The sequence below is a fragment of the Coffea arabica genome, chromosome 9c (assembly GCF_036785885.1).
Source record: "Coffea arabica cultivar ET-39 chromosome 9c, Coffea Arabica ET-39 HiFi, whole genome shotgun sequence".
Classification (NCBI taxonomy): Eukaryota; Viridiplantae; Streptophyta; class Magnoliopsida; order Gentianales; family Rubiaceae; genus Coffea; species Coffea arabica.
In genome coordinates this window covers 8,871,557-8,899,140 of record NC_092326.1, presented here as the reverse complement: position 1 = coordinate 8,899,140, position 27,584 = coordinate 8,871,557, and the positions used below count along the sequence as shown (strand labels likewise).

The 27,584-nt window shown below is 33.5% G+C and overlaps 1 protein-coding gene across 1 annotated transcript; it reads right to left on the bottom strand.

Moving 5' to 3' along the window:
- LOC113708338 (protein FAR1-RELATED SEQUENCE 5-like) lies at positions 1–22,671 on the bottom strand. Its single transcript, XM_027230801.2, has 2 exons — positions 22,425–22,671; positions 1–851 (listed from the first exon to the last, which is right to left on the bottom strand). Exons 1-2 carry the CDS (start codon positions 22,669–22,671, stop codon positions 1–3), a joined length of 1,098 nt encoding a protein of 365 aa, XP_027086602.2.
- Positions 22,672–27,584: the final 4,913 nt, after the last annotated feature.

The window sequence follows — 27,584 nt, the reverse complement described above, 5'->3', positions numbered from 1 at the left end:
CTAATTGAAATAATCTATCGTCTCATCATACATAAAGGCAGCACCGAATATCACAATTTGCCTATGTTGGTTAAAACCTACAAATACTTCAAGTGACTGGTATTCTTTATTTGTTTTGTAGGTTGTGTCAAATATGACTACGTCTCCAAAAAATTTGTAGTCAATTAATATTCGTGCATCAGTCCAAAAGATATTCATTATCTGCTCTTCACAGTCCAGCTGTACGACATGAAAAAAGGATGGATTTTCGAGTGTTTGCTCTTGAAAATAATTTAGCATGCTACCTGCTTCTCCATATTGCAAGCTCCTTTTCCGTCTCGTACTAAGATATCGTTTAGGGTCATCCCGAATATATCCCACGTTACCCATCCCACCTGCCTCCTTTCCCATAAGCTCATGGCTTTGTTTCAGTGAAAGCCCGGCATCCTCGCTTATTTCAATTTGGAATCCTTGAGCCCCACTCACTTTTCTTTGTGATGGCATCATGTGTGAACATTGAGCAATGTGCAACTCATGGTTATGCTCTAAGACAAGGTCATGCATACGATATTTCATTGTCTCGCTATGTAACACAACAATCATATTAGTTCCACACCCTGTTTTCGTCGGCGCCCGTGTCCTTTTTGGCATCAAATCACCTTTGTATTTACGTTTCACACCTTCTTTGCAGCATCTCCTAGACGTGGTCACACCGTCTTTGTCTTTATTTACATAGTCTTTACGTACGCTGAAACTCATTTTAAAGGCATAGTTGTTGTAAAATTTGTATGCATCCTCTTCATTGTTGAACTCCATTCCTAATTCAGGGATCTCATCTCCTGCCAATTTGCTGCAATTCATTACTTCTGCACCTACCAATTATTCATCAAACACACTGAATTTGCAACAATTCATGAATAGTATGTACATAAACGACAACAATATATATTATCGTTTCACAATATATGTTATGTTACAGACATTACTTATATACCAAATCCTATTATTACGTATATCAATATAATTAATGATTCATATCACTTTACTTTTCCTTTATGACATAGGCATTATCTATGTACAAATACAATTCTATGTATACTAATTTATACGGACTGTAATGTGTTGGTCACACGATGTAAGTGTATTTTAACAGTATGTACATTCACTATGGTGATTATATTTAGGTTCTAGGTACTTTATTTCATTGGACCTTATGTCATTCGTTAGTATCCACCACTCGAGTCAACTCCGTATTTTGTACTATTTCTACATTTTGAGGGCCAAATCAGCATTTTCTACTCATTGTAATATATTTCTTACATCATATAATTTACTTACAACACTAAGTATACATATTTATTATTCACATATATCTTTTCCTTTGTTTCATCTCTTTAAATCTACACCTCCATTTTATATACACTGCATGGCCAGGAGAGGGGCAAACTAAAATTGCGTGATGAACATGGACCAACTACTGGATGCGCAATGATTCATATCAATTGTAATGCGGTGCCTATAACCTGTAACTTATTTACAATAGGATGTACATTCATTCACTTATTAAATGTAACTTTGTTTCTCTCATCTTTCCCTAATTCTGCTCGACGCTTTACTTGAATACATACTCCTGGGTCTTCGGATAATTACTATCCCATATAGTCCATCACTAAAAAGCTGAATGCTCACACACACACATATACGGTACAACTTCACTATTCTTCTATCGTCTTCATATTATGTCTTTAATGACTCTAATTTCATCATTTATTTTACAAATGTGCACTGGATGACAAATGATTGGCCACAGTTGTTGACATGGTTCAGTCATGTTACCTTGGTCTGCTAATACGTTTTATGTTTCACTGAACTCAGAGAGCACAGTTGCTTCTGCTATTAAGTTGCACGACAAATCTGGCAATGTGAGATGATCAATTTCCTCTGTTTGCTTCTACTTTGCTGCCTGCCTTACATGCATTCAAAATGGATACCCAGTTTCAAAATGCATACAACACTCTTAGTACACTGTTTGCTTTCTTCCTTATTCACGTAACACCATACCCCAACTCTCTCCACCCAGTTTCCTGTCAATTGCTACCTTCAGCAAGAAGCCTACTCTCTTCCCTTAGATTTGTTTTGTGCGGCTACTTAAAATTTTCAACTTGATTTTAAAAATTTCAATTCTTTCGTTTGCTCTAAACGGATCCCGTTAGGGCTAAATATTTTTTTTTTGAAATGGTGTCATTTTTTTCCCCTGCTTAGGCTTTTTGACGTGGATCATTTCTCGCCTCACGTTTGTGCTTGTGAGGAGAACATTCAGGAGCGGTCCGTCTGATGACTGCTCCTGCCCCTAATCCGTACAAAATTTATGATCTTGTGTGATAGGCCTTCTCCCTAGCAACTCTCCTAGCAAGGCCTAATTTTTTGACGACACGATAATTTTTATTCTACATCTATTTCTACTCTACAGTCTACATTAAGGGGAAGGGATAGATCCAAAGGGGTCAATGGGGGAATCCGAAGGGGACTGAATCACTACCAAAAATTTTCAGAAAATTGTGGAGAAGAATGCAAGTCAAAGAATTTGATCCTTTGACTTACATCTAAGAAGAGTTTTAAACCTCTCCCTGGTGGCTAAGTACTCTAAAGTAGTTGGTCCCTAGTAAGGCCTAATTGCTAAGCTGATTACTCATATGAGATGGCTATAGATTATGATTCACATGCTTCAACTATGAAGAGAAAATGTTTAGGAAAAGTTGAAGTTAAAGCCAGAGTGAAGTTGCTAATTCTTGACCAAAATAAATCATATAAGTAACAATAATGTCTCTAATAAAATTTAACAAAGATATTAACAAAAATTTCATAGGTCAATATTGCACTAAAAATACAAATAATTTGTAGCATAAAAAGTTAATTTGGCGTGAGTTGAGGTGTGAACTAGGTTGCCCTTTTTAAAACGATTCGCGTCCCCATGGAGTATCCTTAGGTGTCATGGGTTTCAACACGTCACCTACAGGATACAATAGCCTAGTCTATCACACTACAGCCTACTCCAATCTACACTATTGGATTAAGACAGAAACCTCACACAACATGTTCTTTGCTCTATAAAATCCAATTTTAGTGAGAGTAAGAAAAGTAGAAGATAGTCTAGAGATGGCTAAGTATATCTTTCATTTGGTTGATAGATGCCTCTATTTATAGGCCAAGAAATTAGAAGTATTAAAATACCAACATTAAAAGGAATTAACACCTCATAATTTAGCTGCAAATTGAAAAGTCTAAATTCATTGTATAACGGTAAAAATTTACTAAATGAATTCAAAAATCTAATCATTACATAGGTTACACAATTCAAGACATAAATCTCATTTTAAAGACATAAGTTACACATTTGAATGGTTTTATTTGTAGCTAAAAATTCATTGAACATTTTGTGATTTATTGTGTTTGAATTCAAAATAAACATGTGATTTTTTTTTATTAAAATATCCAACAATCCCCCAATTTGTTTTAATAAAAAATATAGTACTCAAAACTTAACACTTAATAGGGCAAAGATTAAGGTGGCGTTTGGTAAGAGGGTCTCGGAATGGAGAATTGAAATAAATCCCATAATTGTTGTTTGGATTACTACTATCGGAATTGGAATTTTAGAATCATATCTAAAAATTTAAAATTCCTCAATTCCCTAGTGTGAGAACCCAAAAAAAAAAATTCTTATTTTTATCGAGTATTATTGATTTATTTAAATATTTATTCACATGTTTTCTCCAAATAATTTATTTTAACCATTCTAAATCTATTCATATGGAACAATGTCTTCTTTATGTTTTTAAAACGTCCCGTTAGCAAATTTAATTTTCGGAGGTTCGTTTAAGTAAGGAATAATGAGTACATGTGTTTCAAGGTGATATTCTATTCGAGAGTGCATTTATCTTGGGGAATTCAGAATGATCAATAGTAGATTAAGAAAAGTTAATTGAGAAATTAAAGGTGAATGAGTTCTAAGTAAGTATATACCGCTTGCGCGTAGATAATTTTCCGAAAGACGCGCTGATACAAATTTATTGGAGATTTGAGGAAATAATACAAGACTCATGTGAAGACTCACAAAATTTATTTATTTTAAACTCCTAATTCAAGCTCATTTAATTATTTATTTGGCCAATTGCCTTGAATATTATTTTCTAACCTTTTTAAACCTAATTATATGGATCTATAGCTTAGTTATATTTTTAAAGCGACTTGTTTTAAAATTTAATTTTTGAAGGTCGTTAAGTGAAAATAGTGAATACACGGTTGGAGTCGATAATCGATTCGAGGATACAATAAGTTTGGAAATATGGGAGACTTGTACATTAGTTTCAAAATAGGTATTTTTATATTTAAGTGCTCAATTATTAGTTAGTGATACTATCGTTATAAGAATTTCTTGGAAGTTTCACTTTATCGCACTTAAATAGGAAGTACGCGTTTTTATGCGCGCGATTAATTGAGGGACTTTAGACCATTATTTTTAGACCCATAAGAGTGGATAATAATAATATGAATGGAAGTGTATTAGAGATTTAGTGCACTAGTGAAACAAAACCGAGAGAAATCAAGCACAAAACGCGCACGTACGCGCACTATTCCTAGTTGATTTTTGAAGCAATTTTTGGCCACAAATTTTAAAGCTTCTCACGGAAGCTTACCATCAACAACATCTCTTCTTTTCCTTCACTCAAACAGCCGAACAACAAGGAAGAAAAACAGCTCCAAATTCTTCTTCATTTCTTCACTAAATCATCACTAAATCACCTCAAACTTCAACCACACTTTGCTAATCGCTTGGAGAGCATCTTAAGCTAGAAAAAGGACTTCATTTCACGATTTTTGTGAGCTCTAAGAGGACCAAAATTTCTGCTTAAGTCATCAACTAAGGTAATCAATGATCAACCTTGAAATTCTTAGTTTATGGAAGTTCTATTGCACGTATAAGTTCATGCATGCATGTGGGTAGCTCTATTTATGTTGAAAAGTTGATGTGTGGGCTCTATGAACTCCCACTATGGTTAGATGTGAGTTATGGTGTTATTAATGTTGGTTTAGTGCTTAAATTAGTAGAAATGAGTGATATTGTGGATGAAAGATCAAAGGGAGTGAAGATGGAAATTTTCCGATTCTGCCCCTGTCATTCCCGTGGCCTTTAGGACGGTTTTTGGTGGTTCTAATGACTTGTTTCTGATGTATATGTGTAGTATAGGTTGTGTAGAAAGTTTTATCAAAAAATTTCATGATTTGGTTGGCCAAATGATGTATTTTCGAAAATCAGCAAAACTGGAAATCTTTCCCGTAACTGCTCTGGCAATGTTTTTGTTTTAGCTATAACTTTTTGCTCCAATATCAAAATCGAGTGCCATTTGCGGCAATGGAAACTAGACATTCCCAGATTTTCAACGGTATAAAATGTACATTCTGATTCCACCTGAATAGTCCATACCAATCATTTGAACATGACTGTCCTGTTTTGCGTCTACTCTGGTGGCTCTGTTTTGAGCAGCGAATTGATGCTCAAATATGAGCTAGCTACGGACAGATTTTGAAAATAATTTCTTCTAAGAAAATGTAGCTTTATGAATCTAGTTTTCAACTCTACTGACCACACTTGATTCCAAGTTGAATTGAGTGAGTTGTGGCCGAAATCCGAAACTAACTCAATGATTTAAAACCCTCATTTTGGACAGATTTGTAACCAATCTTGACGTGGAACTTACTATTCAAAATTCTTGATGTAAATCACCTGCCAAATGTACCTTGGACCCTTATTAAACCTGATTATCATAAATGAGGCATGTTTTAGGCATTTTATTGGCCAAAGGTTTGAGAAAAAGGAAACTAGAGGTGCAAGGCAGCTTTGCCTTGAAAATTTGGAAACTTTGATGGTTTTGTTAACTAACTTCCCGAATCAATTTTCCTATCCAATTTGGTAGAGGAATAGCCCTTATATGGTAGGATGATACTGCCAAATTTGGTGCCATTCTGAGTCCGTTTTAATGTTCAACCAACGTCCCAAAGTCAGTGATTTAAATCTGAAAAATTGGCTCGACAATCTCATTTTTCAGCAACGTTGAGCCACCATATCTTGGTGCTCAAAACTCCGATTCTTGTTCCATTTTTTTTTAAACTTTGATTGTAACTCTAATTGAAATCCTGTGAATTTTGCCGAATTTCCAAAGTTGGCAAAAAACCAACTTCAAAACTGTCTTGCAAGGCTAAAACAGTAACTTTGAGCCAATTTTTGAATGCTTTCTGTTGGGAATCATGGGAAAGTGTATCTAGGAACTTTTAGTACTTTGGAAAAAGTTTCCAACGGTACCAAGTTTTCCAATTTTGGACTTGTAATGAGAGAGATACGATTTTTCAAAAATCTCGTATCAAAACTAAAATTTTCGAAACTTAAGAAAATAGAGTTTTTCAAATTCTCCTTTTCCCCTCAATATCACTTGAACATTTTGTACTTGACTTCGAAGATGAAACCTCAATTTCCCTTGTGCTTTAAAAACCCCATTTTTTGAGTTTTGATTCGTGAGTAATTTAGGCTCGCTTTCGTGAAATTTTCTTGGATTGTATAAGTGTACAATCATTAGTAATAATTGGGGTTTACACATGATAGTTCACTATTAATTGTTCAGGCTCGCACGAGGACCTTCAAGAGGATCCTACGGTGAACGTCTGAACCTTCAAGTGGACACTTCCTCATTTCTTGTATTGGTGAGTGTCAAGTGCATGACTACTTGATATCTTGTGAACCTGATACATGCTTACCTGTTACCAATGATCTGAGATTTTGAAAATGGAGTCGAGTGTGTACTTTATTACACTCGTTCTCATTTGAAACAAATAACTCATGATTAACTTGTTTGACATGAAATGAATGACCTGTTGGACATGACATGAATGCTTGAATATATCAAATGCTTACTTGACCTGAAATCGTATGCTATGGCTGTATACGTCGTTGAAGTGAATCTCCTCGACACACATATGTACACGGGGGACGCCCAAACTCATAGGCTAACCTTGGGATTCGAGCTGGCATGGGTTTGGTCGGGAACCTCGGTGAGCCATGAGAATCACATGATAAGCTTAATCTATTGGAGAGATCTTACTTGACATACTCGTTGAGTATCACCTTCTAAATGTCATGCGGGTCCGGTGGGGTATGTACGGTGGATGGACATGAGAAGTAAGTGGAGATTTACGGATTGAAAATACCGATCCGGTTGACGGAGGGTCATCGCGGGAAGGTATACGAATAACATTGACAAAGCACGTGGAACTTCGCTCCTGAGAGCTATCATATCCTTGAATTGTTTCTGGTTATATTTCATTGAAATTGTTAACTACTCGTACTTTATCACTTGGCCTATTATTTGGGTTTGTTACTTGGACTATGTGCTTGCATGTGTGTTCTTGGTCTCACGAGCGTTTTTGCTCACCCCGTAGATTTGTTTTCCTTAACAGGGATGGATGAAGTGGAACTTGATGGGACCTCTTTTGATATACTCTTGTATTAGGTTCCAAATGTATTTGGCTAAACTCTTGGCTGTTGCATATTTTGGGATTGAATGTATCTTTTGGAAATCCTGATGTAAAGATTGGATAACTTATGTATCGTGAACTTGTGGTGTAAGATTGGATAATATATAGAAGTTTTCCGTGCCTCTTTACTTTGCCTTATCGTTTTAGATACTATTGTATCAAGGTTGAACGGAAATTGTACCGAGTCCTGGCAAGAGTTGGGCAGGCATCCCGTGGATATCCTTTGGTTCGCCTTAGAGAGAAATAGGGGCGTCACACCTAGTAACTTGGAGGGTTTTGGACAAAACCCAAGTCTGATTCCCGTTTAGAAATGGGGCCTGTCCCGCCACCCATAAAAAAATTAATATATAATTATATACATATATATATAATTATGTATATAATATATAATATATATTATAATTATAATATTTTATTATAATTAAATAATACATTTATATTTATTATATACACGTATACAATATATAATATAAATATATATTATAATTATATAATTATATTTATATAATATATATTATAAATATATTAATATTATATAATAAGATATTTATATTATTTATAGATATATTTATAAATGTATATTATATGTGTATATAATTATAATATATATGTGTATATAATAATAATATATTATATAATAATTATTGTATTTATTATTATAAATATAATAATATTATATTTAATAAATATATAATATTATATATAGTATTTATTACTATAAATATAATAATATTTAATAAAAATTACATTTAATATATAATATACTTGATAATGTTATAATATATTAGTAAAATTAATATTTATATATATTATATATTTTATTATAATATTAGTATAATTATATAATATAATATATAAATATATATTATAATTATTTAGTTAAATATAATTGTATTTATATAAAATATATTATTAATTGATTAATATTATATAATAATATATTTATATTATATATGTATATTTACAAATATATATTTTATGTGCATATAATCATAATATATGTACATGTATATCATATTAATAAATTATATAATTATAATCATATTTATTATGGTAAATATAATAATATATAACAATAAATATATTTAATAAATAATATACATTATAATTGTATGAAATATTAGTGTAATTTATATTTTTACATATTATATAATTATAATTATATATTTATGTTATAACATTTGTATAATTAAATTTAATTATATATAGAATATTTAATTTAATTAGTTACAAACTTATAATAATATTATTATTAGTTATATGTATTATATAATGTATATTAATCTATGTAATATAATTGATATCATCAATTATACTAATAATTATACATGTTTACTAATAGAAATTATTAATTAGTTATACTAAATTTACTAATACATTTATACTAATATATTTAATTAGTGAAAATTTCTTATATCCCATTTACAAAGATCCAACGAACCAAACATCAACTATAGTATTGATATACATTTTGTCGCGCCCCATTTTTCGCGATGGGAAAATAAAAAGAAGGGTGTTTATAAAAGATGTAATTTTATTAATAATAAATGAAAAAAGGACCTAGAATGGGACTTTGAAAAAATGCGACAATTTGGGTCCAAAATTTAGTCTAAAAGGGTTTTGAAGAAAAATTAGGAGTCGCCACTTGGTATCGAGTTTGGGTGTACCAAGTCACCCAAAAAATGTATTTAAACAAAATAAAACCCTTTTCGACAACTCCAGGTCTTTGAAAAACAAGAGAAAATGGATTCGGGAGTCACGGTTGAAGAAAGGGAAGGCAAAGGTTCGATTAACTCAAACCTAAGGCACCCTTTCAACCTAGTCTAAGCTAGTTGCGTGGTTTAGTCAAAATTTTCTTAATCTAACCCTTAAATTTATTTGGATATTTTCTATATGGATGCAAATCTAAAATAAAATATCGAATGGGACAAAATATCCATTCAAAGGTTTAATTGATATCAATCGCATTGATTGCGAAGACCAAAATAATTCCTTGAAGGGGTCACGAGTATGCAAATGATGAAATTAAATAAAATTAAATTAAATTAAATTATACATAGGTATAAGTGATCAAAGAAAAAGGAAATGCAGCATAATGGGTACGGGTGACAAAAACTCGTGACATAATTTTCTTATACACGGATTAATGGGGTATTTAAACTAAAGAGTTATAATCACCCATATTCCATGATCAAAGGATAATTCTCCTAATATGAACAAGCAAATGAACTAATTTATTCCACAAATTCTTAAATGAAATGCAATTCTAAATGATATGATTAACACATATGGAGGATAGGGAGATAATAGATAATAGGGAATATCATGCAAATGGGAAAAGATCTTAGTATAAAAATATGCATGAAAATGTAATGAATATCATACAAATGAATGTAATGCGTGAACGATCAAAGGGTCTAGCATTGGACTAACCCATTTCTAAAGATCTTTACTAGCATTGGACTAGCAAGTAAATAGAGGGAGAAGCCACAACTAGCGTTGGACTAGTGTGTTGACGTTATGCATTAACAATACATAGTAAACAAATAAAGTATAAATTAAAATAAATAAACACATAAGAGCACGTAACACATAACATGTAAGCATAATATCTAGATGCAAATATCCTTAGAAAAGCAGTAACACATACCAAGTAAGCATGCAAATCACAACAAGCAAATAAGGCAAACAAGCCCTAATTATTACATTAGGGGGAGGGCCTACTACAATCTAAAATGGGAAATAAAATAAATAGTTAAAATAAATACCTAACTATTACAATTGTGACATTTAATTGCCTTCTCAAATAATCAAGAATAAAATAAAATAAAATAAATAAAATTAAAATGAATCACAATAATAAAAAGAAAAGAATAATAATAAAAGAATAACACTCAAAACATGTAATTGCACATAAAACACATTGGAGCACATAAGAGGATTTAAAATGATACAAGAAAATACCTCCCTCGAAGTAGTAATTAATGGGAAATTGGATTTGCCCTATTTACCTCCAAAATTAACAAAATCATCAAGGCACCAATTTAAATAACAAATAAATCATAGCAAATGGAAATAAAAATGAAATCAATCAATTGAAACATTTAAATGAAGTGTAATCAATGATTATAGAAGAAAAGCAACTTCTATTTAAGCAATCCAATCTGTTAAGGATCTAATTGCAAAAATAAACAAAGTTTTGGGATCCAATTCAATTATCACAAAGATATAGGGTCCAAATTAAAGAAAAATAAAATTAAAAGACCTATTTGCAATTACAACAGGGACATAATTGAAAGTAATAAAAGTCATTAGGGCCACAATACAATAAAGTAAAAGTATAGGGACCAAACAGCAGATTCATTTCTGGTCTTCTTAACTCAACAGGCCACTTGGGTCATTTTACTTATTTGTTTGGGCCAAAAGCTTCCTAGCCCAACGGAAAGTCCAAGACTAAAGGAGTGGGCCAATCTCTTATTTCGGTCCAAAATTAGCCAATAAAATGGATGGGCTTTGACCCCCCAACCCAAGCCAAAAACCCAAAACAAATAAACCAAACCCACTCTTACAAACCCAACTAAAAAAAATGAACCAGATTTTATACCAAAACCCAAACAAACAAACCTCAGGCCAAAAATTCCAATTATTTTATCAAACCCAATCAAAATAATAAATCTATCAAAATTATTAAAATATAATTACACCCTCAAATCACAGAAACAACATACTTGAAATGCAGTTAAAATATGAAAAAGAAAATAAAAACTCAATAAGGACATGACTGGTTCAATTACAAAAGCTTTTGGGCCACAATGTAATTATTTAAAAGTTGGGGGGCTGAACCGCAAATTTTCCAGATTATCATGCAAAGCTTCGGAAATCAACTTCTGCAACTTTTCCTACAACATTCTGTCGGTGGCCGTGGCTACCGCTAACGGTGCCTCCGGTGGCCGTTCGCCGGCAATTTTTCCGGTCACCAAAAATTACTAAAACACACATTTTCACTCGATTTTTCGAGTAGATTTCAAATCCGGATTTAGTTTGTACAGAAAATAATACGAAGATAGTCAAAATGCTAGAAACAGTCACGATTTTTATTTTTTCAAATCACCTTATCTTTTACCAAAAATTATAAAAATTATTCTACAACACTCCTTACAATTCCTACAATATAACTATGATTTTATTTGACAAGAAAACAACATAAAAAAAATTAAAATAAAGCAAAACAGCCCTTGAAATTCATTTTTCCCATTTTTTACATTTTTTAAACAATTAGCATGCATTCACAGAAATCATTTTTTTTAATGTTTATTCATGGATTCCCAAAAATTCAACAACATCAGTAACAACAGCAAACGAAGCCAAGGGACAAACAAACATCAAATCATGTATTTAATTTAATAAATTAAAGAAAGGAAAAAGTTGGAAAAAAGATAAAAAAGAATAAATACCTCAATGAAGATTGTAGTCTCTTGATTAAAATTTGATGAAATTGCAAGCTCCAATCATTTTTATTGGCCTTGCCCTGTCCAAGAGAAAATTTGAGAAGTGAGTGTTTTATTTGCTAAAAAAAACGAGAGGGAGATCCTCTGAGAAAGAGCCGAGAGATTTTTCTTCCCTTTTCCTTTGTTCTGCTGAGAACTCTAACTGAGAGAGTCCAGGTCTCTTTCGCAAATTTCTTCCTTTCTCTTGCGTTTTTCTTTTTTTTTTTGGCTGAGAGAGGCGAGACAGAGAGAGATGAGCCAAGAACTTCTGCCGCAAATTTTCTTCTTGTTTTTCTGCCTAGATCCGAGGGAGGAGAATTCCAGAAGGAGGAGCCAGGGGCCTCTGCTGCAAATTTCTTCTTCCCTTTTTGTTTGCTCGTTCTGCTCCAGCCGAGAGAGAAATGCCAGGGACCTCTTCTGCAAAAATTTCTTTCCCTCTCTGTTTTCTGTCCGTAGCCTTCGTCCGAGAGAGGGAGAGAATGCGAGGGTGAATCAGGGGCCTCTCTGCAAATTTTTCCTTCCGCACCGAGGCCTGAGAGAGGGAGCAAATGAGAGGTGTTTTTTCTTTTCGGTCCCCTGAGCTCCCGAGGATCTCTCTGCAGTTTTTTCTTTCGTCTGTTGAGAGCTTCTGTGAAGAGCTCGGGAGAGAATTTTTTCTTTTTGTCCGTTGGAGCTCCAGGGACTCCTCTGCAATTTTTGGAGCCTTTCTTCCAATTTCATCCGTTGCTCTTCGGTCAAAAGATGGGATCATGATGTTTAGACATCATGATGTCCAGAGACATCATGATGACTAGACATCATGATGCCCTTTTTTTATTTTCTATTTTTCTTTATTTTTTGATTTTCTTTTGTTTTTTCTTTTGCTAAAATAAACCTGCAAATATAAGAAAAATACACATTAAAATGTAAGAAAATAAATGACTCATCAAATAGAAAATAATCGAGGAAAATATTAAAATCGATAAAAATTTGGTGTCTACACATTTCTGATACTAAATCAAACAAGTATATTGAAATGATTGACTCCATTCCAAATCCAGGATGAATGATTTCAAATTCAAATCCGATTCCATCATACGAATTTGAAATCAAATAGAGTCAAAGTCGATTTAGTGTGACGACCCCACTTCTCCTTAGAGCAAACCCTAGGGTATCGGCAGGTCACCTACCTAGTTCTTGCCATGGCTCAATACAAGTCAAATTTAAATTTAATGGTAATCAACCAATAATAAAAGTCAATATAAACAAAAGTCGCTTCCTTATATAATTGTTCAAATCTTACATCACAAAGATTCCAAAAGTACATCAAATTTTTCCAAAATACAACCATCCTAAAATTGAATAAACCATATACATCCAAATTCTAATCAAAAGGTAATCAAGTCAACTTCTCCAAAAATCTTTCCATCCAAGCTCCTGTTAAGGAAAACAAACTACGGGGGTGAGCTAACACTCAGTGAGTCCAAGAAAAACATGCAAATAAATAAGTTCAAGTAGCACTAAAGTTTATACAAAAGGAATAGCCATCAAATTCAAGTTATTCACAAGGGAAAATAAAATACAATCAATAAGGATATGAAAGCTCTTAGGAGCTAACTCCACACAGTTTGACCAAGGCCTTGATCCAAATATCCCACGTTGACTCTCCGTCAACTGAGCAAGTATCAAATCCGTAGACTCCACTTTTACCCAATTCCGTCCACCGTTACACCCCCTACCGGGCCCGCACATCAAATAGAAAAGGTAATACTACTCAAGTATACCAAGCAAGATCTCAAAAGATCAAATTTTACAATTTTCTCATGGTTCACCAAGCTTCTCGACCAAGCTCATGCCGGCTCGAATCACAAGGTTAGCCAATAAGTTTTGGGCATCCCCACAAGTACAAGTATAATTTGTCAATGAAGTTCACTCCAATCAAAATGCAAGTTCAAGTCCAATACAAGTCAAGTTCAAGTAAGTTAAGTAACAAGTCAAGTAAAGGAGAGTGAGTGCGATAAAGTACACACTCGCCTCATCAAGTCATGTTCACGTATACAAGCAAGATCAATCAAGTAGATACAACAATTCATGCACTTGAAACTAAGTCAAAAGTAAGTGAGCAAATAAGGCCTTTAGTTGTCCCCACTGGGATCCCTTTCGAAACCCTTTTGAGCACCTGAAGAAATAGTAACCAACCATCACTCACATATACTCTGGATCACTTAACATTCAAGGGAGAAAATGTCTTTGCTCAAAATTTAAGATAACGCCTTAAAAGAGTTTTTCACATCAAAAATCGAGATTCAAAAATGAGGGTTTAAAGTCTCAAGGGCAACATGTACCATCCATGAAATCAAGTTTAAAATGGACTATCAATCTCAAAAGGAAGTGGGAAGTTCTTAAAAGTTCGTTTCTTAAGAAATCAAAAAATTTCAGCTTTGCGCGACCATACTTGGAAAAATCGTATCTTGAGTTTGGTAAGTCCAAAAATTGGAAACTTTACACCTTTAAAAACTAGACTTAGAGTACTAAAACTTTCCAGAAGACAGTTTTCCCAGATTCAAACTAGAAATCATTCAAATTCCAGCCCAAAGTTACTGTTTCATGTAGAACCAGTTCTTGTTTTCAGTAAAGTTTGAAACTTCGGAAAAATTCATAGTTATTGAATTAACCTCTGAAATTTACAACACAGCAAGAGTTTCAAGTAAAGTTTCAAACACAACAAGCAGAACTAAATTCAGATTTTTGAACAGCAAGATACAACAGTTTGAAGATGGATGGATTTCACAGCCTGTTCAACAATTTTCCAGTTTCCCACCTTGACACAGTTTTGAAATCAGACCATATCTAACTCTACATAAGTCCAAATTGAGAATGGTTTATTCCGTTAGAAACTAAATTCCAAATGCTTCAAATCATCAGAAGACATCGTTTTCAAACGCCTTTCACAAGTGAGACGAAATTGAGCCACAAGATATAATTTCCCAGTTTCTATCGGGTAAATAGATAAAACAGGTCAGTCCACTTTGCCAATTCTCTATGGCTCACTCAAAACGAATCAGCAGGTGAATTTTATACCATTTGAAAACCCTTGGTGTCTAGTTTCAAATGCCACAAACGGCACTCAATTTTGACTTTTGTACAAATATTTATGCTCAGACAAAGTATCACTGGTCGGCTGTCCTGGTAACCATTTTCCAGATTTCTACCTTTCCTCAAAACCCAAGTTTTATGCAACCAAATGAAATGATTTATGAAAGCCAATTTCCACACATATAATACAACATATAACAAGCAATTTAGCATCCATATAATCAACAAAAATTTCAAAATCCAAGCATGACAACAAGATAGAATTTTTGGCCAGCTCTCTCATGGGTTTCTTCCAACTTCCTTTCCTCTTCTCAAGCCAAAATCATGTCTCTCACCACACAAACAATAATCAAGTAAAAGAACCTCAAGTCAGCTACCTAAAGGCCACCTCAAGACCACTAGCCTAGGATATGAAGTAAGAAATAAAAGTTCCTCAAGTCCTCTAGCCTAGATTCTTGATTAGGGTTTCAAACCCATGAAATTCAACCTCTATACTTGGTGAAATTTGAAAGATTAAAGGTGGATGAAGTGATTACCTCTTCAAGCTCTAAACCCTAGTTGAATGCAAGCCTTTTCACCACTACTTCACCAAGAAACACCACAAGGTTGCACCTTCCTTCAAGCTAGAGCAAGAATCCAAATGATTTGTGGGTTGGTTGATGAAGAACAAGCAGGATTGGAGCAAAAAGATGAAGCTTTTCTCTTCCCCCTTTTCTTCCTTGGTTCGGCCGAGAGAGAGAGATGGTGAGGGAGTGTTTGTGTTTTGATTTTGTGGAGGGAAAATGACGAAAGGCTAGCCATAAGTTTTGTGCAAAAGTCAACTTTCAATAGTGGCTCAATAGTGCCTTGCACTACACTTTCTTTCTTATTTGATACACTTAACTACTAATTCTCCAAGGTAGTTCCTCTAGCACTACAATTACTCATACTTACTAGTGTAATACTAAATCATCAAATCTCAAATTAGTCGCACCGGTGTAACTTTCGAGAAACTTTCGACTCGCGCGCGATAAAAGCTCAATTTAAGAAAATTCATGCAAAAATAGTATAATTAAATAACATTAGGGCAAAATAATTATAAAATAGACTAAATTAAGAATGAAAATATGCGTCCTCACATTTAGCCTTTAAACGATAACTACTTGAGGGCACGTGGAATCATATCGCACACATGAATCTTTCAGTGTTCTAAAATAGATTTCATAAGCCAGCACATTTATGGCCTTGTGCTTTATCTTGGTTTTCATGAGTGCTCTAGAGAACCAGTCCAAATTCTCATAGGAAGCAGTCCCACTTCCACACTCATATAGGTGAGTCTATCAAGGATGCTCCTATAACTTAGACATCCCACCCATAAGGGCTATAGAACCCATTAAGGAATTAAAATCCCAACCTCACTTATCGTCATAGGATCACAAATGCACTTACATAATAGGGATAGACAATATAATCAAAGCAGTGCATATTAATCAATCAAAGCACTCTATAATTCGTTTGTTTGTAGCCTAGATCTTGGGATCTTCAGTCCTTAGGCGGTTGTATTCTCATAGGTGATTTTTAACATATATTGGGCTTTTGTCTTAACCCCCTTAATGTATATCATATCCTTGACTCAAGTTTCAGTTTTATTTTTCAACACAAATAAAATAGCAAAGATATGATATTCTCGAATTTTTTTCGAATAATCTCTTAGTGGTCCAAATACATAGAACCAATCTTCGATGAGAAAATTTTTCATCCATTTATATTTGCCAAATAGTGTAGGCGTATATTTACTCATATTCAATTTTATCAAAATTTTCTCAATGGCCACTAGTACAGTAGCGCATTAGAAGCCATTCTCAAAAAACTCCATGGATATTTTAGCTTTTGTAAATATACCAAAAAATATTTCAAGTACCTTCACATCAGGTCATACTTTTCGGTGAGTGCTAGTCTGCACAATTCAAAACAAGAGTTAAAATAAATCCAAAAATTATAATGATGTTACATAAATTGAGCAAATAAAATGATATCACCCTATTTTTTCACCACTTCTACTACCATTGTGTTTTATTTCAAAAACACATTTATCAAGAGTTGCAGATTAGACATCAAAATGGTAGCAAAATTTTAAAATACATTAAAATCCTTCACCTTCCAAGATAGAGGTGTAGTAATGCATACTATCATGTAAATCAAATTCTACGTTAGCCTTAGAGATTATAAGCCCCCCCTAGTTATCATATTTTTATAGAATATGATGCACTTTTCTTTTATACTGTGTTGTGATGATAATTATTACTGAGGCAATTGATATTTGCGGTCACAACCAAAATGTAAGAGTAACTTCAATACTAAACAACTTTGATGCCGTCATATATATCAAAACTATTTAGAATGACTCCGGTAGCTAATCTATTACCATTCATTAGAGCACCAAGTTACAGAGATATTTTGTAAACATAATGAAAGTCACTTGCCTAGGTGCAAAGAAACACAAATTCAATCAAACGCTTAACAAATCAAGGCACATAACTTTGTAGGGGTAAAAATTATTTTATCTTTCTTACCACATTTTGACGATACATACTATATCTTCATTTTTTCCTGGTTCGGTTCAAGAGTATCTAGAATACTATATGGCAATTATAAAATGCATTGCATTCTATAGACAAGCTATTTGAATATAACTTGAACCCTCATAATTGTAGATTTCTTAATACATCTTGAGACCACTATTCTTAAGATAATAACTAGCCACATGTTACACATGTGTTGCGCCCCATTTTTTCGCGATGGTGAAATAAAATAAAGGTGGTTTATAAAAGATGTGATTTTACTTAAAAATAAGTGAAAAAAGGACCGAGGATGGGACTTAAAAAATGCGACAATTTGGGTCCAAAAAATTGGTCTAAAAAGGGTTTTTGAGAAAAAGAGGAGTCACCACTTGGTATTGAGTTTGGGTGTACCAAATCACCTAAAAAATATATATATATTTTTTGATAGAAATAAAATAAAATAAAACCCTTGTTGACAACTCCAGGTCTTTGAAAAACAAGAGAAAATGGGTTCGGGAATCACGGTTGATAAAAAGGAAGGCAAAGACGAAGTCTAAGACACCCTTTTACCCTAGCCTAAGCTAGTTGCGAGGTTTAGTCAAAATTTTCCTAATCTAACCCTTAATTTTATCTTATTTGGATGTTCCCTACATGGATGCAAATCTAAATTTATAAAATATCGAAATGGTCAAAATATCCATTCAAGGATTTAATCGAACCAATCGCATTAATTGCGAAGGCCAAAATGATTCCTTGAAAGTGTCAAGTATGCAAATGATGAAATTAAAAGTAAAGAAAAGAAATTAAATTATATACATAGATATAAGTGATCAAAGAAAAAGGGAATGCAACATAAAGGGTACGGGAGGCAAAAACTCGTGACATAATTTTCTTATACAGGGATTAATGGGATATTTAAACTAAAAAGTTATATCACCCATTTCCCATGTTTGAAAAATAATTATCCTAACATGAACAAGCAAATGAACTAGCTTAAATGAGATGCAATTCTAAATGACATGATTAGCACCTATAGAGGGTAAGGGATAATATAATAGGGAATATCATGCAAATGAGAAAAAATCCTAAAAATGAAAATATGCATGAAAATGTAGTGAATATCATACAAAGATGAATCTAACGCAAGGTGACCTAAAGGATTTTAGCATTGGACTAGCCCATTTCTAAAAAAATCCTTATTAGCGTTGGACTAACAAGTAAATAGAGGGAGAAGCCACAACTAGCATTGGACTAGTGTGGTGACATCATGCATTAATAGTACATAGTAAAACAAATAAAGTATAAATTAAAACAAATAAACACATAAGAGCACGTAGCACGTAACACATAAGCATAATATCTAGATGTAAAAAAAATCCTAAGGAAAGCGGGTAAGGCATGTAACACATAAGTCACATAACACACAACCTACCTATTACATCGGGGAGCGCCTAATTACAATCTAGAATGGAAAAATATGATAAAATAAAATTAGTTATCCTATCTATTACATTTTTGAGGTATTTAAATGCCTCTCGAATAATTATAAAAATTAACTAAACAAATATAAATAAGAAAATTTAAATGAACATTTAAATCCAATAAATAAAGCATATAAAAAAACACATAGGAACATATAAGAGCACGTAATTACATTGAAATAATAAAAATAAGGGTACCTCCCGTTTGAAGTGATGACTAAATGGAGTCAAATTGTCCTATTTATACTCACAATGAACAAAAGAATCATGGCACCAATTTAATTGAAAAACAATAATAATAAAAGTACTAAATTCACACTAATATGTCAGATGTAAAGAAATTTAAGCAAATCTAAAAATTACAAGTTAAGTATATTCAAAAGTAGCATAATTAGCTATTAAAGAAAAGAAACAATCATAATAATGAGAGTCCAAATTCATCAGGGACTGAATTGCAAAAATTGAAAAATTTTTGGGGACAAAAATTATATTTTTCCAAAGTTTAAAGGTCAAAATTAAATAAAAGATAAAAGTTCAGGGACCAAAGTGTAATTACTATAAGGACCTACATGAAAGAAATTTAAAATGTTTTGGGCCGCAGTGAAACTACTCCAAAGATCAGGGGCTAAAGCACAAATTTTGATTTCTGATATCCTTATGAAACGGGCCACCAGGCCATCATTTTATTTCTTTGGGCCGAACACTACCTAAGCCTAGCCGAAAGCCCAAGCCAAAACACACAAGCCAGCCCGTCTTCTATCACTCAAATCCAACCAAAAATAAAGCATGGGTCTGACCTTCTAGCCCAACCGAAAATAAGAACAAGCCCACTAAAAAAAATAAAATTAGCCCAAACCACTTTTCTTTTTCTTCTTCTCTTTTCTTTCTTTCTTCTTCCTCCACTTCCAGCCGTTTCCTTCCCTTCTTCTTCGGCCAGGCGGCCGCCGGCGGCGCCGCCGCTGGACCGCCGGTCGCCGGCGACCTCTCCGATCGCCAAAATTTCTCAAAATACACCTTCACACTCCATTTTTCGCGTAGATTCCATCTTCGGATTTAGTTTTAACAAAAATTGACCCTAAAGTGGCCAAAAAGTCAAGAAATCAGTCCAGTTTTTATTTTCTTAAAACCTTTAAACCTCCACCAAAAAATCATAAAAATTATGCCTAAACCCTCCTTATAACTTCTACATTACAACTATGATTTTTATTTGACAAGAAAACAACATAAAAAGGGCTAAAATAAAGCAAAATAGCCCCCTAAAATTCCTTTTTTTCCATTTTTGACATTTTTTCAAACAGTTAACATGCATACATAAAAAACATTTCCTTTTCCTCAATCTAGTTCATGCCATTTCCCAAATTTTCATCCATACAACACCAACAAAAACCAGCAAAAATAAGCAATAAAAAAGGTAACCACACATACATTCAATCTAGTTAATTAAAAAAGAAAAGCTGGAAAAAAGGGAGATAAATACCTCAATGAAGAGTTTGGTCCCTTTGCCAAGGTTTTTGATGAAATTGCCAAGCTCCAATCCAACCGATTGCTGCCTTGTTGTGTGCAAATGTGTTGGAAAAAATTTGGGAGAGAGGAGAGCCGAGAGGGAGAGAGGAGTTTTTCTCCTTTTTTTTCTTCTTCTTTTCGGTCGAGACAAGAGAGAGAGCCGAGAGCCTCCCCTTTATTTTTGTGTGTTTTTCCCCCCTTTTTTTCAAGAGAGAGCCGAGAGGGACTTGTAGCCAAAATGGAGCTTGTGTGTAGGATTTTCCAAAATGATGACTTCTTAGCTAATGAAAAGAAAGGTCCATGGCAATTGAGTGTGGAATGGGTTAATAGTTGTTTTGGTAGGGAAAATGATGAAAATGATTTTTGATTTCTGATCTTTCTCTTTTGTTTTGTGTTTTTTTTTCCTTTTTCCAAAAACAAACCTACAAAAATGAGAAAATCACACATTAATATATATTAAAAATAATAATAATAATAATAACTTATCAAATAGATAAAATTTCAGGAAAACATTAAAAATTGACAAAAATTTGGTGTCTACAACATGCATTTCCTAGAGTATACATCTCTAACACTTGAGTTCAAGTAAGTGCCCCATCTATTTTTACCGTTGAACTATATAGTTATAAGGCTCGTATGTTTTTCCTTTACACCATCAGATTGGTAGCCAAAACAAAGAAAATAGTCAAGTACAAACCTAGTGACTTTACTTAGTAAGCTAGTACATGTCATAGAAGACAAGAAATGTTTTTCTCAATTTCAATTTCATGCAATTTTAGCATTTAACAAAATGCATTGCAGTTGTTAAATTGTTGGAATTTATCTATCAATTACTTAATTTATTGTTATCACCTCTCATCACATTCAAACACGATACATCTACATTTATTTGATCAGTTGATAACTAATCCAATGCTTATAAGTATAGCATTTTAATAGGAGCATAAAATCATCTTAAATTTTTTGGTTTTTGACCAAAATAAATCATATAAGTAACAATAATTTCTCTAATAAAATTTAACAAAGAAATTAACAAAAATTTCATACCTCAATATTACATTAAAAAATGCAAATAATTTGTACCATAAGAAGTTAATTTGGTGTGGGTTGAAGCGGGAACTAGGTCGCTCTCTTTAAAATGATTCGCGTCTCTACGGAGTATCCTCCGGTGTAGTAGGTTTTAGTATGTCGCCATCAGGATACAATAGCCCAGCCTATCTCACTATAGTCTACTCCAATCTACACTATTGGAGTAAGGCAGAAACCTCACACAATACTATTCTTTACCCTATAAAATCCAATTATAGTGAGAGGAAAAAAAGTAGACGATAGTCTAGAGATGGCTAAGTATATCTTAGGTTTGGCTGATCGATGCCTCTATTTATAGGCTAAGAAATTAGGAGTATTAAAATACCAATATCAAGAGGAATTAACGCCTCATATTTTAGCTACAAATTGGAAAGTCTAGGTTCATTGTATAACGGTAAAAATTCACTAAATGAATTCATAAACCTAATCATTACATAGGTTTTTTTTTCCGGCAAAACCCATACATGAGGTGGGAATGCCAACCCCTTAATTTATTAAAATAACTGAAAAATTACAAAGAGTTGAAGACAGCATCTGCAGCAAGCTACATTAGGAGAGCTACACCCTTACAGATTACCCTCGTAGAAAAGAAAATTCTCTACTATATAGTTTAATCTAAACCCTAACTATTCTCGGGAGTTGAAGGTGCGACGTGCAATATAACTCAGACGGTAGTCTCAGACTTGCTAATTTATCTACTGAAGAATTTGCCTCTCTAACAACATGTGATATTGGTGTCGATAATGATGATAATAAAGCTCTTATGCTCCTCAACATATTGCATAAAGGCCACTTTGATGCATCCCCAGCATTAAACAGGTGAACTAGGTTCTCAGAGTCTACTTCTACTAGCAAAGATCCCCTGGCAACTTCTTTACACAATTGAAGCCCATGCAACAATAATGCACTTTTTGCCCTCAAGACATCCATTACCCCAAATTGTGAGGACTCGTAATTTTTCTTGTTTTTATTTTATTTTACTGGCTTAATTAATTATTTACTCATCCATTTTCTCCGAATAATTCATTTCAACCATTTTAAACTTATTTTCATGGAATAATGTCCTAATTATGTTTTTAAAACGTTTCGTTAGTAAATTTAATTTTTCTACGGCTCGTTTAGTGAGAAATAGCGAATAAACGTTTTTTTTCTAGGTAAATTTGATCCGAGAGTATATTAGTCTTGGATAACAAAGGATGATTAAGAATAGACAAAGAAAAGTTAATTGAGGGATTAGATGTAAGTGAGTTTAAATTTAAGCTTTTACCACGCGCGCGTCGAAAATTTCTCGAAAGTCACACCGCGCGACTAATTAGAGATTTGAGAATTTAATACTAGACTACTAAGAGTGGATAATTACCATATTAAAGGAACTACATCGGAATTTAATACTAGACTACTAAGAGTGGATAATTACCATATTAAAGGAACTACATCGGAGGTTTAGTGCATAATTGAAATAAATCCGAGCGAAAACGGTGGTACGAAACCCTATTGAGCACTAGTGAAGGATTGACTTTTTGCCCAACACATGCTACTATTTCATTCTTTTCCTCCAAGAAAACTAAACCACCAAACTCCCTCATCTCTCTCATCACTCTCGGCCAGCCTCAAGATAAGAAAAGGAACAAGAAAACCAAATCACAAAACCACTCCCTCACTCTCTCTCTTGGTCGGCAGCCATAGGAAGAAAAAGGAAGAAGGAAAACTCCATTTCTTTGCCTTCAAGCTTGCTTGTTCTTCATCCTCCAACCATCAAACTCCTTGGATTCTTGCTCTAGCTTGAAAGGAAGTGATGGGGACGGCTGGATAGGGGCTGTTTTAAGGGGCTTTTTACACCAAAATTTCTGGTTTCTTCAAGAACTAGGGAAGTAACCACAACTATTGCTTTCATGTTGCATTTCTTGGTTTTGAAGCTTGTAACTTCCTTATTGTTGTTGTTGTTTGGATTGAAATGGTTGAAGTGGGATCTATGAATTCCCACCTTGGGTATATGTGCTGATATGATGATAATACGAGTGTTATTGTGGTTGTGATGAGTATTAAGCTTAGAAATTGAAGGAAAGATTGAAGGAAATTGCGTAGGAATGTTGGGCCGAATCTGTCCTGTTTTTGCCGTGGATTTAGTTCGAATTTTTGTTGCTCAAATGATTGTGAAACTGATATATATATATATATATATATATATATATATATATATATATATATATGTTATATAGTGTGTGTAGAAATTTTCTACCAAAAATCATTTCAATTGGTTGAGCAAAATTTGAATTTTTGAAATTGTAGAAATCTGGAAAAACGTGTTCAGGGCACCCAAACAGTGTCTCTTTAATTGAACATATCTCTCTGTACAGACGTCTAAATTGAGTTCCATTTGCGGCATTTGAAACTAGAAATTTGTAGCTTTCCAACGGTATAAAATTCACCATCTAGTTTGAACTGAGTGAACCGTAGTAGTTCACCAAAGTTTCCTGTTCTGTTGTGCTATTCTGTTCGAATGACAGTGGTAAGCTGCGTCTTGTTGCTTGAATTCGAACCACCTATGAACTGATTTTCTGAACAACTTCTTCTGATGAAATGTAGCCTTTTGAATCTAGTTTCCAACGCCACCATCCATTCTCAATTTCAAGCTGTATTGAGTGAGATATGGTTCAATTTTCAAACTGCGGCAAAGCTGGAAATCTGGAAAATCCTTCCTTCTTGCTAGCCGACTGGTCTAATTTGATTTGGGACATGTTGTTTCGAACATTTTGGTGTCAATCACTTACCAAATGTAAATAGATGTTTCTAGGACCTTGTTTTCAAAAATGAACCAAAATGGGACTGATTTCATGGTGCAAAATGTTTTGAAAAGAAAGGTAAACAAGAAAACAGATTTGCTTTGAAACATTTTACGAACTTCAGTCATTTTGTTAACTGCCTTCGCACATAAGTTTTTGCATGAAATTTGATACAGGGGTAGTTCACATATAGAGGTTTAAGTGTACAAAATTTGGTGTTATTTCAACAACGTTTCGATACCCAAATGATGTCCCAAAGTTTGCTTTTCAAATCTGGAAAACTTTTCTTTTTCTCTTAGCCGAATGGTCAAACTTGTTTTGGAATGTTTTGTTTTGAAAAATTTGATGTAAATTACCATAAATTGCTCATTGGATGTTTATGGAACATTGGTTGCAACATTTGAGTGAATTGAGGTTGATTGTGCGGGACAAAACTTTTAAAAGGAAAGAGAAACTCGAATAGGCAGATTAGCCTTGAGAGTTTTCACGAACTTTGGTTATTTCGTTAGCCACCTTCCCGTATGAGTTTTTGCCTAAATTTTGGTAGAGATATAGATCACATATGGAAGATTTAGTATATCAAATTTGGTATATTTTCAATGCCATTTAGATGGCCAAATGATATTTCAAAGATAGCTTTTGAAATCTGGAAACTCTTGGTCAGTGAGTACTTTTTCAGTCGACTTTGAGCTACTATATCATGATGCTCAAAACTCCAAATTTCATTCTATTTGTTGTGTTTGAAACCTTGATTTGAATTCATATTGTATTACGAATTTCAAAGACTAGGTCATTTTCTGTGAATTTTTCCGAATTTCCAAAGTTTGCCGAAAAACATGACTGAAACTGCCTTGTTTATTTAAACCCACCACTTTAAGCTGAAATTTGAATGTCTTCTGTTTAGAATCCTAGAAAAGTGTCTTCTAAAAACTTTTAGTACTTTGAAACTATTTTTCAACGGTATAAAGTTTTCTAATTTTGGACCTACTGAGTGCAAGATATGATTTTTCAAATTTGACATTTAAAACTGAAATTTTCTAACTTGTTGGGAAATGAGTTTTATAGACTCTTCCCTATCCTTTGATATTGATTGATCGTTTTAGACTTGACTTCATGAAGGAAATCAGTTTTTCCTTGTGTTATTAAACATCACTTTTGAACCTTGAATTTTGAACAAGTAAAGCTCTATTTCATGATATTTTCTTAGATTATACAAGTGTGTAATCTCCCTTGTTAACGAGGGGTTTATAAACAATAGTGTGTTATAACCAATTATTATTTGCTCAGGCGCTCAAGGGGACCTTCAAGAGGATCTCGAAGCAGACGCCTAAAAGTTTGTTTGAGCACTTACACTCTATTTTGAATTGGTGAGTGTTCTATATAGGAGTACGTGATTTGAATAGTTTTACGACATGTTTACTCCATGGTTATTATGTGTTTAACTGTTAAGTACAACCGATAATTGCTCCTATGAATTTTTCCAACATTTTAAGGCGAGTGTGTACTTTATCTCACTCGACTTACTAAAATGACAAATTTCTACCGTTAATCGTGAACTACTTACCGTTTACCGATTTATTTGAACTACTTACCGTTTACCGATCTATTTGATTACTTACCGTTTACCGATTTACTTGATTACTTGCGCATGTTGTAAGGTTTAAACTGAACTGGATCTTGCCCTTGGTTACGAACCTGCTCGATGTGAGGACTCACAAAAATTTATTATTTTAAATTCCATTTCGAGCTTATTTAAATATTTAATGGCCCGTTTGTCCCGAATATTATTTTCTAACCCCTTTAGACCTAATTACATGGATTTATAGGTTCATTATATTTTTATAGTGACTTGCTTCAAAATTTAATTTTTGGAAGCTCGTTAAGTGTGAATAGTGAATGCGCATTTGGAAATAAAAATCGATTCGAGAATACAATAAACTTGAAAAATTAGAGACTTGCACAATGGTCTTAAAATAGATGTTTTTATGTTTAAGTGTTCAATAATTATTAGTTAGTGATACTATCGTTATAAGAATTCTTGGAGATTTCACTGTATCGCGTTTAAATCAGTAATACGCGTTTTTACACGTGCGATTTAATTGAAAGACTTTAAACCCTTATTTTGAGACAATTAAGAGTGAATAATATTTATATGAATATAAGTGCATTAGAGGTTTAGTACACTAGAGAAATAAACTCGAGAGGAATCGAGCACAAAACGCACGCGTGCGCACGCGAAGGAGAGTTGACTTTTGGACAAACATGGGCCACACATTAAAGCTTCTCTTAGAAGCTACATTTGATCAAACCACTCCCTCTCTCCTCACTAAGACAGCCGGCCATCAAGACAAGAAAAACAACTTCAAACTCTTCAAATTTCTTCATCAAATTTACATCAAACTTCCTCCAATTTACTTCTAATTCCATCCACACTTAGTTTAACATTTGGAGATTGCATCTAGCTAAGAAAAGGAGCTGCAATCCACGGGTTTTCTTGAGCATTGTTGGACCGAAATTTCTGCTTGGTTCTTCTAAACAAGTAAGTAACGATCAACCCTTCAAATCTTGCTTTAGGGATGTAGTAGTGCACATTTAAGAGCATGCATGCATATGGATAGTTTGTTTATGTTGAAAAATTGTTGTGTGGGCTCTATGAACTCCCACTTGGATTGGATGGACTAATTTGGTGAATGATGATGAAATTAATGTTGGTTTAGTGCTTATATTAGCGGAATAATGTTGGGTTGTTGATAGAAACTCAAGGATGGTGCAATGAGCAAAAGTGACCATTTTACCCCTGCCATGTTCGTGACCTTTGGTGCAAAATTTTGAGATTCTAATGGCTTTATTATAATGTATACATGTTATATGGATGATGTAGAAAGTTTCATTGAAAAATAACATGATTTGGTGGGTCAAATGTGTTGATTTCCTAAGTTTGGCAGAACTGGAAAATTTTCCCGGATTGCCCAGGCAGTCATCTTGTTTCGGTTATAACCTTTTACTCTGATGTCGGAATTGAGTACCGTTTGCGGCAATGGAAACTAGACATTCCCGGCT

Excerpts from the sequence above, each read along its gene's own strand:
- LOC113708338 (XM_027230801.2), bottom strand. The coding sequence starts at position 22,671 with ATGGATGTCTTGAGGGCAAAAAGTGCATTATTGTTGCATGGGCTTCAA. Across the intron at positions 852-22,424 it reads TTCAGTAGATAAATTAGCAA|GTGCAGAAGTAATGAATTGC; the intron begins GTCTGAGACTAC and ends AATAATTGGTAG.